The sequence below is a fragment of the Nuphar pumila genome, chromosome 16, assembly GCF_984573655.1.
Source record: "Nuphar pumila chromosome 16, dmNupPumi1.hap1.1, whole genome shotgun sequence".
NCBI classification, from domain to species: domain Eukaryota; kingdom Viridiplantae; phylum Streptophyta; class Magnoliopsida; order Nymphaeales; family Nymphaeaceae; genus Nuphar; species Nuphar pumila.
Window position 1 is genome coordinate 67,236,894 of NC_143264.1, and position 17,965 is coordinate 67,254,858.

General features: G+C 44.4%; 1 protein-coding gene across 1 annotated transcript in view; it reads left to right on the forward strand.

Moving 5' to 3' along the window:
• The window catches only part of LOC149813404 (protein GET4-like), a 48,448-nt gene that overhangs the window by 11,126 nt on the left and 19,357 nt on the right, over nucleotides 1-17,965 (forward strand). The window contains exon 2 of the mRNA XM_089992130.1: nucleotides 16,295-16,378. Coding sequence (XP_089848256.1) covers nucleotides 16,295-16,378 — 84 coding nt within the window. The remainder of the gene's footprint in view (nucleotides 1-16,294; nucleotides 16,379-17,965) is intronic.

Here is a 17,965-nt window from a genome sequence, read left to right on the forward strand (position 1 = left end):
AAGATAAAAATACTCCTTTATTCAACGATCCCTTTATGTATCTGATGATCCGCAAAATTGCACTCATATGAACGGATGTTGGTGCATGTTGAAATTGACATGCAGTATGAACTGTATGTGAAATATTTGGTCTAGTAATACTCAGATATATCAAGGAGCCTACAAGCTGTTTGTAGGGAGTGTGGTCGTTGAGAAGAATTTCATCATCAATTTTCATTTTGGTTCCTACTATAGTAGGAGTTTCACAAATTTTATCATATGTAATACCTGACCTGTCAAGAATCTCATAAGCAAATTTAGTTTGAGATAGAAAATAACCTCTATGTGAATATGCAACTTCAATTCCATGAAAGTAGGTCAGAAATCCTAAGTCAGACATTTTTAATTTATCTTTTAAAATAGATTTTATGCTCTTAATTCCTTTAGAATCGCTTCTAGTTATTAGCATATCATCGACATATAAAAGCAATATTACTATTCCTGCGTTGGATTTTCTGACAAATAAAGCGCTGTCAGTAAAACATGAGGAGAACCCATTTTTCAACATTACAAAGTTAAATCTGTCATACCAAGCCTTGAGAGCTTGTTTTAGTCCATAAAGTGTTTTCTGGAGACGAAGTACTTTTCCTTTAGGAGTCTTCATTCTTTGAGGAGCATCTATATACACTTATTCATTAAGATTGTCATTTAAAAAGGCGTTTTTAACATCCATTTGGTAGATATTCCATTTTTTAATAGAAGCGATGGTAATAAGGCATCTGACAGTAACCATTCGTGCAACAAGGGCAAATGTTTCTTTATAGTCAATCCTGTATTCTTGATTATATCCTTTGGTTACTAGATGAACTTTATATCTTTCTAAAGATCCATCGCTCTTGGTTTTGACCTTAAACACCCATCTTCATTATATGGTTTTCTTACCCTTAGGAAGATCTTGAAATTCCCAGGTCTTCGCTTTTCTGAGAGCTCTAAGTTCATTCTCCATAGCTTCTATCCATTCAATACTTTTTTTGGCTTCTTCAAAGTTTTTGGGTTCTACATATGAGTGAATGACACCAAAGCAAGTTCTATGTTTAGGTGTGAATGAATCATAAGAAATGAACCTAGAAGGGACTTTTCTATTTCTCTCAGTTCTTCGTGGATTTTCCTCATTTGAAAAGGTAGTTCCACTAGATTCGTTATATTTTTCTATTGCAATTCTAAAATTATTTTTATCTCTATCGGAATATGTGATAGGATCTCTAGTTGTTTCTTGATCAATATGTTGATAGGTAGATGGTGGGTGTAGTAAAGAGTTATTTTCCTCAACTTCATTATCACTAGAGTCATTATGTGGGAACTCATCATCACTAGGATCATCATTTTTAGACAATAACTGTCAAGATCACTACAGTGTACAACATTTCAAAGGGCGAAATTTTGTTTAAATTTTTTGATGGAAGCCAATTTATGAGATAGACAGATGTGAGAGTTGCCTCAACTCATAATTTTTTTTTTGTATGTTATGTGAAATGAGAAGGGTTCAAGTAGTTTCAATGATATGTCTGTGTTTTTTTCCGGCTAATCCATTTTGTTGAGGTATTTTCAGACAAGATTTTTGATGGAGAATACCATAACTCTCAAGATATCTTTTGAATTCATTTGATTGGTATTCTCCTTCGGAGTCAGTTCTAAGAATTTTCAAGTCACCATTAAATTGGTTTTTGATCATCATATGATAAGTTTTGAATGTCGTAAAAACCTCATGTTTGTGCTTAAGAAAAAATATCCAACAATATCTAGTGTAATCGTCAACAAAAATCACATAATACGAAAACCCCTCTTTTGATAAAACATGTGCCGGTCCCCATACGTCCGAATGGACAATTTCAAATGGTCTTGTTGTAAACATAGATCTTTGATTAAAAGATAAACTTCTCATCTTTCCAAGAGTACAATCATTACAAGTGAAATCACTTTTACAAAGATGTTTAACAAAAGGTAAGTAAGAAATTTTAACAATATTGGGATGTCCAAGCCTTTTATGCCATACGTTAATATCTTTATGTTGGACAACATTACAAAAAGGGTTTTTTGGAATTTGAAGGAAGTCGACATAGTATAGATCTCTCTTCCTAGAGCCTTCCCTAATCAACCTCCTGGACTGACGATCCTGTATCCAACATTTATCACATGAGAATTTTATTTCACATCTATGGTTCGAGAGTTGAGAGACCGAAAGCAAATTTAAGTTTAGTTTTGGTATAAATCTAATTTTTGGGATAAAAAAACCTTATTTTTCAAAATTTCCAATTCCTTTGATTTCAAGAGAAGTTCCATTCGTGATTGAAACAAAGGATGAAGATGAATTTTTTGAATATTCGAAAAATGAACAAATACTTGGAGACATGTGAAAGGAGGCACTCGAATCTAAAAGCCAAAAAGCCTTATCGAGAGGAGAGAAAGTTGACATGGCGGCTCCAAAAATTGCCCCCTTGAGAAGAGGTTGAAATGCTTCCACAATTTGATGTAAAGAAAGAGCTCCATTGGAAGACGATGAACTTTCTTCCTTTTGGGGTTGAGATGTGGTAGCTATGGCTAGTAACTTCTTCAATTTTGGACAAACCGGTTTGATGTGCCCCAGTTTCTTACAAAAGTGGCACACAACTTTACTATAATATCTTTTTCCGCCTTGCTCACTATTTTTCCTTGCTCCTTGATTTTGATTTTTGAAGTGGGGAGGTTTGTAGGTTCTCAAATTGTTTCCCGGTCTTAAAACAACATTAACACCTTCACTTTCTTCTTGGTTGGAAGGTGTTGCAAGAACACTTCGGTTATTTTTGCTTATACTCATACGAGTTTCTTCCTCACTTAATTTAGTAATTACATCCTCAAGAGAAGGGAAAGTAAAGGCGGATAGAAGAGAGGATCGTATTTGTTCAAATTCAGGTTTATACCTAAGCTCAATGGCTTCACCACTCCATTTGGGCTCAATCATGGCAAGCTCATCCCAAATAGAGGACAACTCCGCGAAATACTCTCTAATAGTCATTTCGCCTTGTTGGAGGGTCAAGGCTCTTTTTTGAAAATAGTACTTGTAGGACAAGTCTCTTGAAGTGTACATTTTTTCAAGATATTGCCATGCTTGAGAGGCCTTTTTGAATTTGATAATGTTAGCATTAATTCTTGTTTCAACGGATGAGAAGATCCATGATAGGATTTTAAAATTTCTCGTCTCCCATTCCTCATGTTTCTTACGATAGTCTTCAAGCGCTTTGATTCTCTCTTCACCTTCTAGAGTCTTTATTTCTCCTCTTTCTACCAATGTAATCATTGGCTTCGGTTCTGGTATTGAGCCTTGGACATATCTCAAAAGCCCTTTATCCTTGATATGAGCTTCCATATTACTGGCCCAAACATGATAATTTGAGCCATTGAGTTTGAACCCAAGAGAGAAGTGAGAGTCTTTTTCCATCATTTTGAGAATAAAGAAATATAGAGTGAAGAGGATCTTACCACAAGCGAGTCTTTAGAGCTTACTTGATGTGGTATGATTCTTTCGATATATATTGCAAGGAGTCTCCAAGTCGAGGATCAAGAGAAAGGTAGGTGCACGCCTTTCAAAGCACACGATCTTCTTCAACAATCACCTTTCTTCTTCAATAATTCCCAAATGGCTCTGATACCATATGAAAAATCCTTACAAACAATCAAGTTTTCAAGTAACTTGATACTTCAAATGATAGCATAGAATAACATTCAAATGCTTTACACCACAAAAGAAAAGAAGCACTGTTTTTATTAAATGTAAGGAGACAAAACTCCTCTCTTTATTACTCTTCTTTACAATGGGCTTACAACCCTTATTTATAAGCTTAGCAACTCATAAGAGTTGTTGGGCTGATTCCCAACCCAACAACTCTAATTAGAGCCGTTGGGATTCAGCCCAACGTCTCTTGTCCTTAACTGTTGTCTGTTGTACACTGTACAAATAGTACATAAAAAAAGATAAAATAAAAAAAAAGTTACAAAAATAAGAAAAATTAAAAGGAAGAATTACAATCATATTCAACGACATGAATATGCGTAAAATGACTAAAATACTCCTACAGCTGATACAAGAAAGAAATATATATATATATATATATATATATATATATATATATATATATATATATAAGTAGATGGATACATGTACATATATATGAAATATATATGTATATGTATCTTCTTTTTGTACATATAAAATATATATTAGAAAATACATTGTCTTATGGATTACAATTTAACATCTATCACCCGACCTGATATCACTTATGTGGTTCATGCAACAAGTCAGTTTCATCATGCTACTACCACGGTACATATGGGTGTAGTTATGAGGGCTTTTCTTATCTTCCTCATCTTCATTAGATATAACTGCTTATATTGATGCTAACTAGGGTGGTAATCCAAATGATATAATCTCAATTATTGATTTTTGTATTTTCTTAGGGGATTCATTAATTTCTTTGAGGTCTAAGAAACAACAAACGGTCTTATTGTCTTCAACTGAAGCAGAATATCGAGCTATGGCTACGACAACAATGAAGCTTATATGCTATGAACTCTTCTATAATACATAGGAGTTTTCATCTTCAAATCTTCGAAGATGTGTTGTGACAACAAAAGTGCAATATACATTGTAAGAAACCACACTTTTCATGAAAGAACAAAACAAATTGAGATTGACTGTCATTATGTACATGATTCATCAGGCAATAACCAATAATGCATCTATAGTAACTTATAACAGTGAGCAAGGCGGAAATACAATAATAAGATCTTTCTAGCAAGGAGTCTACTCGTAGAGCTCACAATAAGCATGAAATTTCAAAACAAATACGGGAGCGGAAACACCATACAGACACTCACCAGTTAAGAAATTCTACGAGTAAGAATGCATGTCAAATAAACTATTCTATCACAGAATCCTTATAATTTATTTCATTCACACGAACCCTTCGTGCGACTTTCCCCTACCTCGGGATGTCTTGCAGCTGCGTGCGTCTACGCGTGTAGATGATACGAGGCTCGGGCCACGGAGCCAGAGCGAGGGTCCGATGCGAGGTTTGCAACAGTGCTATGTTAATAATAATGCGGAGCAAAAGAAACAAACCTGCCTACAGGAAAAGAGAGAGGCAATAGGGGTGTGCCCCTACTGGCTGAAAACAGACAAGCGGTGGGGGAACAAGCCCCAGCCTAAACATAGCGCAGCGGCAGGGGGTCACCCCTGCCGACGGCCACCAAGTGGCAGGGGCTGAGCCCCTGCCAACGGCACACAGTGGCAGGGGCTGAGCCCCTGCCGACAGCAATGGATGGCAGGGGGCCAGCCCCTGACGGAAGCATAAGGATGGCAGGGGGCCAGCCCCTGACGGAAGCATAAGGATGGCAGGGGGCCAGCCCCTGCCGGGAGCAAGAAGGGGCAGGGGCTGAGCCCCTGCCGACAGCACTGGACGGCAGGGGGGGCCAGCCCCTGTCGAAAACACAGGTCGGCAGGGCCAACCCCTGCCGACAACACAGATCGGCAAGGGGCCACCCCTGCCGACAGCACAGGTCGGCAAGGGGCCACCCCTGCCGACAGCACAGGTCGGCAAGGGGCCACCCCTGCCGACAGCACAGGATGGCAGGGGGCCAGCCCCTGCCGGAGGCACAGGTCGGCAAGGGGCCACCCCTGCCGACAGCACAGGTCGGCAAGGGGCCACCCCTGCCGACAGCACGAGGTGGCAGGGGCTGAGCCCCTGCCGACAACACAGGTCGACAAGGGGCCAACCCCTGCCGACAACACAGGACGGCAGGGGGGGGGCCAGCCCCTGCCGAAAGCCACAAGGTGGCAGCAAAAACAAAAAAAAGGGGGGGGGGTTGCCGCAGGGGCCACCGGACCCCTGCCGGCACTCCGGCGATCCCCAGCGAGAGGCGGGGACGACAGGGGCTGCGTAAGCCACCTATCGGCCCCGATGGCACAGGGAGGCAGTGGGAGGCCGCGGCAGCGGCTGTGAGCCGTCGGCCGGCCTCCCGGCGAGGTGACAGGAAGGGCGGTGAGGAAGAGAAGAGGGAGGAGAAGAGAAGAGAACGGCGTACCTGGGAGTGGTGGCCGGCGTCGGCGGCGTGCGCAGCAAGGAGAAGACCGGCGTGAAGGGGGAGGGACGAGGGCTGCGAGAGGGAGGCGAGACTCCCCTCGCCCTCCAACCTCTCTCTTAAAGGCGCAGGGGGGGCACCTGAATGGGGAAACCCTCGATGGGTTTCCCTATCCAGCCCGAAAACGCAGGGGGGAGAAGGGGGGTTGCGGCGCCCGACTGTTCGGGTTTTGTTTTTTTAAAAACCCTAAAATAAAAAGGGGCCCGGGTCGGGTCCGGACCCGACCCGGCCCGGGTCCAAACAGATTTTTTTTTTTTTTTTAATTTGGGTTTTACATCCTACCCCTCTTAAAAGAATTTCATCCGCGAAATATCTATTACATTGAAGAATCAAAATACAGGTCAGGATATTTTTCCGTAATATCGTTCTCAGGTTCCCAAGTACATTCGTCAATTCCATGATGTTGCCACCGAACCTTTACAAAGGAAATGGTCTTTGATCTAAGCACTTGGTCACGACGGTCGACGATCTCCACTGGTCTTTCTTCGAATGTCAAGTCCCTTCTAATGTCCACATCATCATAATGAATGATATGCGATGGATCGTGAACATACTTCCTCAACATGGATACGTGAAAAACATTATGGATCTGAGCATACTGCGGAGGTAACGCCACGCGATAAGCTGCTTCTCCAATTCGCTCCAGGATTTCGAACGGTCCGACGTATCTAGGACTCAGCTTTCCCTTCTTCCCGAACCGAAATACGCTCTTCGTCGGAGATACCTTAACAAAAACCATCTCACCAATATCGAAGACAAGCTCTCGTCGGCGTCTATCTGCATAGCTCTTCTGCCGACTCTGAGCGGTACGGAGTCGTTCCCGAATCATCTGCACTTGTTGAGTATAGTGTTGCAAGACTATAGGTGCCTCCAATTTTCGCTCGCCAACCTCGTCCCAGTAAACAGGTGATCGACATGGCCTCCCATACAAAGCTTCGTATGGGGCCATCCCGATGCTCGCATGATAGCTGTTTTTATACGCAAACTCCGCCAGACTGATGTGGGAATCCCACTCTCCCTTCCAGTCCATCATACAGGCTCGAAGCATGTCTTCCAAGGTTTGAATCGTACGCTCCGACTGCCCGTCCGTCTGAGGGTGAAACGCAGTACTAAACTTTAACTTGGTGCCCAACGCCAACTGAAGTTGTCCCCAAAACCTTGAAGTGAATCTAGGATCACGATCGGAGATAATCGAGACTGGAACATCGTGCAATCTCACAATCTCTCTAACATAGAGATCAGCGAGACTATCTAACGATTAGTTGAGACGGATAGGTAGAAAGTGAGCCGATTTGGTGAGTCTATCGACGATCACCCAAATCGCGTCATGCTTTCTCCGCGTCCTCGGAAGACCGACTATAAAGTCCATGGTAACATCTTCCCACTTCCATAGAGGGATCTCTATCTGCTGCATGACCCCACCGGGTCTCTGGTGCTCGATCTTGATTTGCTGACACGTTAAACACTTCGAGACATACTCAGCCACGTCTCGCTTCATACCGCTCCACCAATAACTGCGTTGTAGGTCCTTGAACATCTTCGTGCTACCCGGGTGAATTGTGTACCTAGACTTGTGGGCTTCCGCAAGAACTTCATCTCGAAGAACCGGGTCATCAGGAACCCAAAGGCGCTCCCTCAACCATATACTTCCATCCTCCTTCAGACGAAAAGGTGTATCTGCCAATATCGCTTGAGCCTTCAATTTCTCGTAGCGTGCATCCGTTTTCTGTCCATTGATGATCCTCGCAAGCAGCTCAGGTTGAGCAACAAGGTGAGATAAGCCGATTAAACCTTGAGTGATTGCGAAAGGTTCCCATGAGGCTAGGTCTTCGACCAACCTCCATCCAGCAAATAAAGCATTTATCGAACTTTCCAGTGCTTTGCGGCTGAGGGCGTCAGCCACAACGTTCGCCTTTCCTGGGTGGTAGGAGAGGGTGAAGTCGTAATCCTTGAGGAATTCAAGCCAACGTCGTTGTCTCATGTTCAATTCCTTCTGCGAAAATAGGTACTTAAGGCTCTTATGATCGGTGAATGCTTCAAACTGCTCCCCGTACAAGTAATGTCTCCATATCTTCAATGCGAACACCACTGCCGCTAACTCTAAATCGTGAGTTGGGTAGTTCTTCTCGTGGATTTTAAGTTGTCGAGAAGCGTAAGCGATCACCTTCCCATTCTGCATCAGCACGGCCACTAGGCCTGACCCAGAGGCATCGGTATAAATCACGAACCCGCCCTTATCAGAAGGTAAGGTCAAAATAGGAGCACTGGTAAGTCGTTCCTTCAACAACTGAAAACTCGCCTCGCACTTCTCGTCCCATAAGAATTTAGTCTCTTTCTTCAGCAACTTCGTCAAGGGTAACGCAATTTTAGAAAAATCCTGAATGAATCTTCTGTAGTAACCCGCTAGTCCAAGGAAACTCCTGATATCACGCGCGTTCTTTGGTTGCTGCCAACCAAGTACAGCCTCCACCTTTGCAGGGTCCACGGACACTCCTTCCTTAGAAATAACGTGTCCCAAAAACATGACTTCCTCGAGCCAGAATTCACATTTAGAGAACTTGGCATACAAACGTTCCTTTCGCAAGGTCTCCAACACAACTGTTAGGTGTTCTCGATGTTGCTCTCGACTTTCTGAGTACACCAAGATGTCGTCGATGAACACGATCACGAAGGTGTCCAAAAATGGCTTGAACACCCTATTCATCAAGTCCATGAAAGCTGCGGGGGCATTGGTCAGTCCGAACGGCATGACTGTGAACTCGTAATGTCCGTATCTCGTCCGAAAGGCCGTCTTAGGAATATCCTCATTCCTAATTCTGAGTTGATGGTATCCGGACCGAAGATCGATTTTCGAGAAAACCTTGGCCTTCTGCAACTGATCGAACAAGTCTTCGATACGCGGCAATGGGTACTTGTTTTTTATAGTGGCCTGGTTGAGCATTCGATAGTCAATGCACAATCGCAAAGTCCCGTCCTTCTTCTTCACGAAGAGCACAGGAGCTCCCCAAGGAGAAACGCTGGGGCGAATGAATCCTTGATCCAACAACTCCTGCAACTGCCTCTTCAGCTCCTCAAGCTCAGCTGGCGCCATTCTGTAGGGTGCTTTGGAGATTGGTGTCGTACCTGGTAGCAATTCAATACTGAATTCTACCTCACGAGACGGTGGAAGTCCCGACAGCTCTTTAGGAAAAACGTCGGGGTAATCGCGAACAATATCAAGCTCACTGATGGGAATGAGTATTGGATCTGACTGGATAACACTAACCAAAAAGGCAGTGCATCCCTTCCGCAAGAAGTTCTGTGCCTTAAGTGCCGAGATCATCCGGCTTGCTCGAACAGGTCTGGGAATTCTGAATTCTACTCTCGAAGAGCCTGGAGGTGATAAAACGATCTTGCCATCACGGCAAAAGATCTTGGCATGATACTTGTGCAACCAATCCATGCCTAGGATGACGTCAAATTCAGTCATCTCCAGCAGGATAGCACAAGCAGGCAAGTGCCGCTCTGCCACAACTATGTCCAATTCAGGTATGAAAGTGGTGCAAACCGTGTTCTTCCCAACGGGGTTATACACGTCTAATGCATTATCAAGCGTTTTTACCGTTATATGCAATTGTTTTACGAATTTTTCTGAAACAAACGAATGTGTGGCACCACAATCAAAGAGTGCAAAAGCTGCTTGATCAGCAACAAGAATGGTACCTTGAACGAGATCCCCTTTGGTCAATTGATCGACCGTGGCTGCATAAACTCGACCCGGCTCTCTGCCACTGCTTGGTTGTGCTCGCTGTTGTTGCTGATGAGGTGGTCGAGGAGGCTGAGATACGTTGCCGGTTCGCTTGAGGTCATCTGCTGCTTTCTTCCGGCAGTCGCGTATGAAATGGCCCATCTTGCCACAGTACAGGCATCCGCCAGTGTCCCGCGGACAAGATTGTCCCACATGAGGCCTCTTGCACCTGGGGCAGTTATCACTCGACGGTTGCCTGGGTGGTGGAGGGCCCTGTTGTCGCTGGCGTTTTGCTGGAAGAAACTGTTTCTTCCCTGCTTCAGTCTTCACTGGAAAAGGTGGTCGTTGCCCTGGGCCGCCGGAAAATGTCTTCTTCTGCTCGCCACCTGATGCGGTTGACTTCTTGGCTTGCACACTTTTTGAACGCTCCCAATCCTCGTTCAGTAGGGTGGCTGCTGCTACTGCCGCCGAAAAAGTCGCGGGCATGCTGGTGAGAACCCTATGCCTGAGTCCTTCCTTCAGTCCGCGAATAAACTTCCCGGCCCGCTCATGATCATCCTCGAATAGGTGAGGACAATAGCGCTCCAACCGTTGAAATTTGGCGATATATTCGTTCAAACTTAAGCTTCCTTGGCACAGCTCCAGAAATTCCACCTTCTTCTTTTCCCTCGCATAAGGAGGGAAATAGTTTCCGAGAAAAACCCTTCGGAAGGCCTCCCACGGAATCACCTCAGCACCCGAAAACTGCACCTCCCGCGTAGTGTCCCACCATTCGCGAGCGTCGTCCTTCAAACGAAAGGACCCGAACATTGTCTTCTTATCATCAGGAACGGACAACACTTGGAACACCCGTTCCACCTCTTTAACCCAACTCTCCGCCAAGTCAGGATCAACCTTGTCAGAGAAAGTAGGAGGGTCCAGCTTCAGAAATTTTTCATATGTGGCGGTTGGTGCATTCCCAGCAAGGGAACCCGGATCCTGATGGGGGCGACCCTGGTTACGAATCGCCTCAGCTAAGGAGTTGAGGGTATCCATCATGAATCCCCTCTGTTCACGCAACTCATCGGCCATGCTGTGGCTTGAGTTTCCCGCCATCCTTAAAAAACAACCCAGATTAAAGTCAAAAATACTGAAGACGTACCAGTAGGCATAAGTATAGAAACAAAGGCAATAACATAAATCTTTATTCCGAGAGTCAAATATTTAGAATCCAGCTCTGCTGGTACATAAGCAAAAGTTATATTCCGCAGTTATAAATGAGTTCACAGACTCCAACAAAACTGGGTGCGTGCTACCTCCCCCTAGGGACGACTAGAATACTTCCTAAGATATTCCCTTCTATTGCCTGTGCGCCTGAATCTGCGCTTAGGGGTGAAGGGAAGTGGCTCATCGTAGGAGGGCTCCTGCCCGTAAAGGGGCGTCGCCGGAGTATATTCCGGTGAGCCAAGGCTATAATCTGAAGAATCCGTCGCAGGTGTATATGTGGGTGATACACCGCCCACTGGGTCTGCCGGAGGTGGCGGTTGCTCGCCGGCAGTCGAAATTGCGATCTTGTCGTCATGCTCAGCCTTGTGGAAGCAAGCATCCATGGTGTGGCTTGTTTCTCCGCAGAAACCACACTCCTCTGCTAACTCAGGGGGAACAAAATCTCCCGATGACTTCTGTGGTGTCTGATGGTGCACCCGAATGTGTGAAGGCACGAAACCACCTTCTCGAGCATGCACTTCAGCCCATGCTGTTGCCAAGGGTATCTGGTAGGCGATCGGTAGTGAGAGGCCTTGCTCATCCGTAAAAATAGGTAGAGGAGGGCGGTTAGCCCAGTAACCAGCTCCGAACATCTCACGTCCGCCCCTCCCCCTTACGGAACGACCCCGTACACTACGCGTGCTCCTACCGCGAATACCATTAGAACCGGTAACCGGATCCATATATCCAACGGTACTACGAATAAAACAAGAATATAATTTAGTCTAAACATGCTATGAAATATCAAAGACTTACTTACAGCGCGATGGGATGCTCAATAGTCAAGATTCACTTCTTTCTGAACCTGGCTCTGATACCAAGTTGTAACGCCCCAAAATTTCGACTTGTGATTTCGAAAACCTTATCGAAAAACCTTTCAAAGATTTAAAGTTTAATATTTAAAAACAACAGCGAAAGACATTTAGAAAGGGACACAAGTCAACAATCCTGGGTACGTTAGCTGAAAAACCATTATTCACATGTACAACATCTTAAAGGAATTTAAGAAATAAGGCAATCGATTAAAATCTGCAGTTTATTACAAAATGGGTCTTTTATTCCAAAGTTCAATAAATCTAAGAAAAACTCCAAAAAGTCCCAGAGCCAAGCCGCCAGCAGAAAGAAAATGAATCTTGATCCACGTTGCACCACGCCATCGGCCGCCAGTGAAGTCCTACTCCTCTCCTGCCCATGAAATGGGTCAGTTTCATAACAAACTAGTAGGTGCACGAACAGATAAGTAGAATGAAAATAAAACAGGACATTCATGAGATAAGCAATTATGATATTTAAGCAATTAAAGCAGTTGTAGTCTATTCTAGCAAATGTAATAAGTGCAAAGAGAAGCGGTGTAAGTCTCAGTCATCCATATCTATTCATGAATATATTATTTAAGTTCTGATATTAACTGGCCTGTGGGTACGCACAGACGCGAAACGTAGAAACAGTCGAGACCAATCCGGGGGTTTATTATGTCAGGTGTTTTCATTAACCCGGATGGTTGACTGAGTCCGCTCCTAAGGGGACGGTCAGTGACCAAGAGAGTAAATCCCCAAAGGCATTCGTGGCCCATGGATGCATCCAACTTCTGCAGAAGTGCCTGGGAGTTACCACCTAGGATAATTTATGGTATTACCAATTCCCCTAACTCCGATGACTGGGGAAAACCGAGTCTTTTGCTCGTGGGGTGGTTGTTAACAACCTGTCCATCGGAGTCTTTGTACCTTCCATCCTCTCCCTTGATGAACCGTGAAGATCAGATGGGTACGACGGGGGTTTCTTAACCGTCGTCCCATCTTACATGCTCTGGTCCATTAGACCCACTCGAGCATCTTGCCTGTGAAGGCGAAATGGTCACCATTTTATGTGATCTCAGCATTTTGCTAATAGCATTCATCGAGGTTGCCACAACCTCATCATCCCACCATCGTAACCCACATGGGACGTACTTGTCCAAAAGTACGATCGTACCTTCCTAGAGGTACAACTACTATGAGAGGGCAACATAAAATGTTCTATGATACTTTTGGTTCATGCATGTATTGCCTTATGAGCAAATGGGCCCTTGGAGGCCGGTATTATCTCATTGATATCCATAAAGAGTTGCTTGATCACTTCGAGGTACTCAATGACCCCCAGTACTATTTGTATCATACCTGTCTTCAGTTCTAATGATAGTAATTTGTGGGTTTCTCGATAGATAACCCATCACAAAGTTTTGTAAAAATCTGTATTATACTTGGCATACTCGAATACTAAGAAACAAGAAGTCTCATACAAGATTCATCAGGCAATAACCAATAATGCATCTATAGTAACTTATAACAGTGAGCAAGGCGGAAATACAATAATAAGATCTTTCTAGCAAGGAGTCTACTCGTAGAGCTCACAATAAGCATGAAATTTCAAAACAAATACGGGAGCGGAAACACCATACAGACACTCACCAGTTAAGAAATTCTACGAGTAAGAATGCATGTCAAATAAACTATTCTATCACAGAATCCTTATAATTTATTTCATTCACACGAACCCTTCGTGCGACTTTTCCCTACCTCGGGATGTCTTGCAGCTGCGTGCGTCTACGCGTGTAGATGATACGAGGCTCGGGCCGCGGAGCCAGAGCGAGGGTCCGATGCGAGGTCTGCAACAGTGCTATGTTAATAATAATGCGGAGCAAAAGAAACAAACCTGCCTACAGGAAAAGAGAGAGGCAATAGGGGTGTTCCCCTACTGGCTGAAAACAGACAAGCGGTGGGGGAACAAGCCCCAGCCTAAACATAGCGCAGCGGCAGGGGGTCACCCCTGCCGACGGCCACCAAGTGGCAGGGGTTGAGCCCCTGCCAACGGCACACAGTGGCAGGGGCTGAGCCCCTGCCGACAGCAATGGATGGCAGGGGGCCAGCCCCTGACGGAAGCATAAGGATGGCAGGGGGCCAGCCCCTGACGGAAGCATAAGGATGGCAGGGGGCCAGCCCCTGACGGAAGCATAAGGATGGCAGGGGGCCAGCCCCTGCCGGGAGCAAGAAGGGGCAGGGGTTGAGCCCCTGCCGACAGCACTGGACGGCAGGGGGGGCCAGCCCCTGCCGAAAACACAGGTCGGCAGGGCCAACCCCTGCCGAAAACACAGGTCGGCAGGGCCAACCCCTGCCGACAGCACGAAGTGGCAGGGGCTGAGCCCCTGCCGACAACACAGATCGGCAAGGGGCCACCCCTGCCGACAGCACAGGATGGCAGGGGGCCAGCCCCTGCCGGAGGCACAGGTCGGCAAGGGGCCACCCCTGCCGACAGCACGAGGTGGCAGGGGCTGAGCCCCTGCCGACAACACAGGTCGACAAGGGGCCAACCCCTGCCGACAACACAGGACGGCAGGGGGGGGCCAGCCCCTGCCGAAAGCCACAAGGTGGCAGCAAAAACAAAAAAAAGGGGGGGGGGGGGGGTTGCCGCAGGGGCCACCGGACCCCTGCCGGCACTCCGGCGATCCCCAGCGAGAGGCGGGGACGACAGGGGCTGCGTAAGCCACCTATCGGCCCCGATGGCACAGGGAGGCGGTGGGAGGCCGCGGCAGCGGCTGTGAGCCGTCGGCCGGCCTCCCGGCGAGGTGACAGGAAGGGCGGTGAGGAAGAGAAGAGGGAGGAGAAGAGAAGAGAACGGCGTACCTGGGAGTGGTGGCCGGCGTCGGCGGCGTGCGCAGCAAGGAGAAGACCGGCGTGAAGGGGGAGGGACGAGGGCTGCGAGAGGGAGGCGAGACTCCCCTCGCCCTCCAACCTCTCTCTTAAAGGCGCAGGGGGGGGGGGGGGGCACCTGAATGGGGAAACCCTCGATGGGTTTCCCTATCCAGCCCGAAAACGCAGGGGGGAGAAGGGGGGTTGCGGCGCCCGACTGTTCGGGTTTTGTTTTTTTAAAAACCCTAAAATAAAAAGGGGCCCGGGTCCGGACCCGACCCGGCCCGGGTCCAAACAGATTTTTTTTTTAATTGGGGTTTTACAAACGGTCATAATTATTACCATTGTGTGAGGTCCTAACAACTCTATGCGACTTCCCCTTTGGCCCATTTGTTTTATAAATAGGGGTTAGCAGCCCCTTTTCATGTATGGCTCTTTGGGTGCATTTTATCAATAACATCTATATTGTTTTTATGTCTCTTGTTCCTCTTTGTGAGGATTGTGTGTAGCCCTTAGTTGGCTCTTTGTATCTTGCTAACTAGTGGCTTTGTATTTGTGTGGTTGTGCACTCTTTATCCTCTCTTGTGGCATCTCTCTAGTGCACTTAAGATTTCATTTTATATATATATATATATATATATATATATATATATATATATATATATATAGAGAGAGAGAGAGAGAGAGAGAGAGAGAGAGAGAGAGAGAGAGAGAGAGAGAGAGAGAGAGAGAGAGAGGCTAAAGGTGTCCACTTCAGTTTTTTCATAAAACCCTCAATTTGGTTCTTTCCAGTGCTGGCATGGATGGATCCCTACATAGTTTTCATCTTCTAATATAGATGGAATAATCCGTGCCATTTTCTGCTCCTGTTGGAAGCAGAAGAATGATAAGATATTTGGAATGGATAAGTTAGTTGAATCTCTAAACTCCCTTTGCTGGTAAGGACATATAAGGGAGGAGGTCATTTTAGCCTTGACACTGTTGGCAATTGGTGGTAATGGGGTTGTCCTTGCTGAACTATGCAACTGTCACCACTTTGTGGCATCTGTGGTGCCTGAATGATTGAGGGTTCCATAAATACTTCAAAATATGAAGCTCTAGAATAACTCACGTCCCAACTAATGCAAATAAATAATCTGTGTATCTATTCTTATTTGCTAGATGAATTTTTAGGATAAAATAATTACTTATTGTTTTAGAATCTTATCTATTCAGTGACAATTATGTAATCATTGCAATGTATCAATGTCATAGTTTCAGTGGTTACTATTTTATACTTATGTGAGGCCAACTTTTCTGATAGTCTCAGAATCCTCTCTTAGTCGTGGCAGTTGGCCTCTGAAAAAATCAATATACAAGAATGAAACCTAAGTTGTATTGTTTATCCAAATTTTATCCAACTTTATTATTCTAGAAAAAAATTAGAGTGCAACTTAGTTATTTTTCATATTCTTTGTTTTTGGTAGTGATGATGGAATGAGGTTGCACATTTGTTTTTTAGGATATGGTGAAGATATCAATGCATTTTGTTCGAGGAAACCACCCTGAAAAGTTTGCTTCAACACTTCTAAATTTCATGGGCAAGGTATAACAATTTCTAGATTCATAATATTCATTTGCAGCATTAACCTGTTGTTTATCAGTGTTTTCTTTATACTAATAGTTCTTATCACTGCATCTTCTTTTTGTACTGGAAAATTACTAAAACAAATAGAGACCAAAAAGAGAAAACCAAGGCCCAACGAGTTGTGGCTCTCAACATAGCATCAATCTGCAAAGTAACAAGCAAAATACTCAAAAAACATAAATGGATTAGGAGCTACAACCCTCCATCGCTAGGAACTAGCATTCAGCATTTAAGACTTTATCCTTCTTGGTATTTGCGTCTCTGTGCTGTCTAGCATCAACATGATGGAAGTGAGGAAGATTTCTTTTGGGGCAGTGTATTCAACCTTGGCATATGATTATGTTTCTAGGGCACAGAAGTTCTAAACATGATTCCGTGGAAGAGCTCATGACATTGAATTTCTCATCACCTGTGATAGTTCATTTTCTAATGTCGAATAAAGAATAAAACAACAAATCATGAGAATCCAGCTTATTGGCAGGCTCACTTTAAGCCTCTAGAACCAGAGGGTATGGGTGGGTCAAGGGAAGCTAGTGAAGATTCAGTCTCAATACCCTGAGTAAAAGTTCAATCAATTCAAATAATCACCATAAGAAAAGAACCATCATTAGCACAAGTAAATAATGAACCGACGTGGTTCATGCAGAGGAAGTCTGCACTTCATCTAAATAGTGGTACAGATATCATTGCAAGGAAACATTGAAGATTGGATGGCAAGTATGAAAATACGATGTTAATTTAACTATGTAAGGAAGCTGGCTACAAGGAAGGTACATAAGGATGAGAAAATAGTTATAGCAAGGTACTGTTGTCTCACATAATGGCACCTAATTTCTACATGCTGCCCTGTCATGAAACCATGGATATCTTGACAATGTGGATGACAGTATCACTATTCACAATAGAGGTATATATTCATCGAATATAATTCAATTCAACAATCAGCTAACCTATGTCTCAAAGACACTTCACTTAGGATGCATATCATGTTTCAACATGACTAGGACACTTCATAGCTCATGAAATAGTCAAACTGGTGTCTGACACCATCAACATTGTGTCATTAACTTTATCTTTTTCCTTTGATGATCTTGATCACTTATTTTGTATTCACTTGCATTCTTTTTCTTTTAAAATCTATATTGATTATTATTAATATTCAAGAGTTTGCACTTGAGATGATATTCATGTTTTATTGTTTTAGGTTGTGAATCGTATACATTCATACATCTTTGTCCGTATGCACGGTCATAATATTCCCATGTCCTAATTTTTGAGAACTGTTGTATCGTACCTAGTGTATCCGCATCGTGTCTCCAGTTCCCGCGTCCATATCCATGTGATAGCAGCTAACAATGCCACAGACTTAGTAGTTAGGGATATAGTATGATACTTAGCCTTAGTAATCAATTTTGACACGTGTGACTGCTCAGTTTATGCTAGGATTAGAGATCCTAGGAATACACAATTTCTAGTCATGCAAAATATCCAAACTATATCCAAGCATTTCATGTCAAAAAAACTCGTCACACTACTTTTTGACTG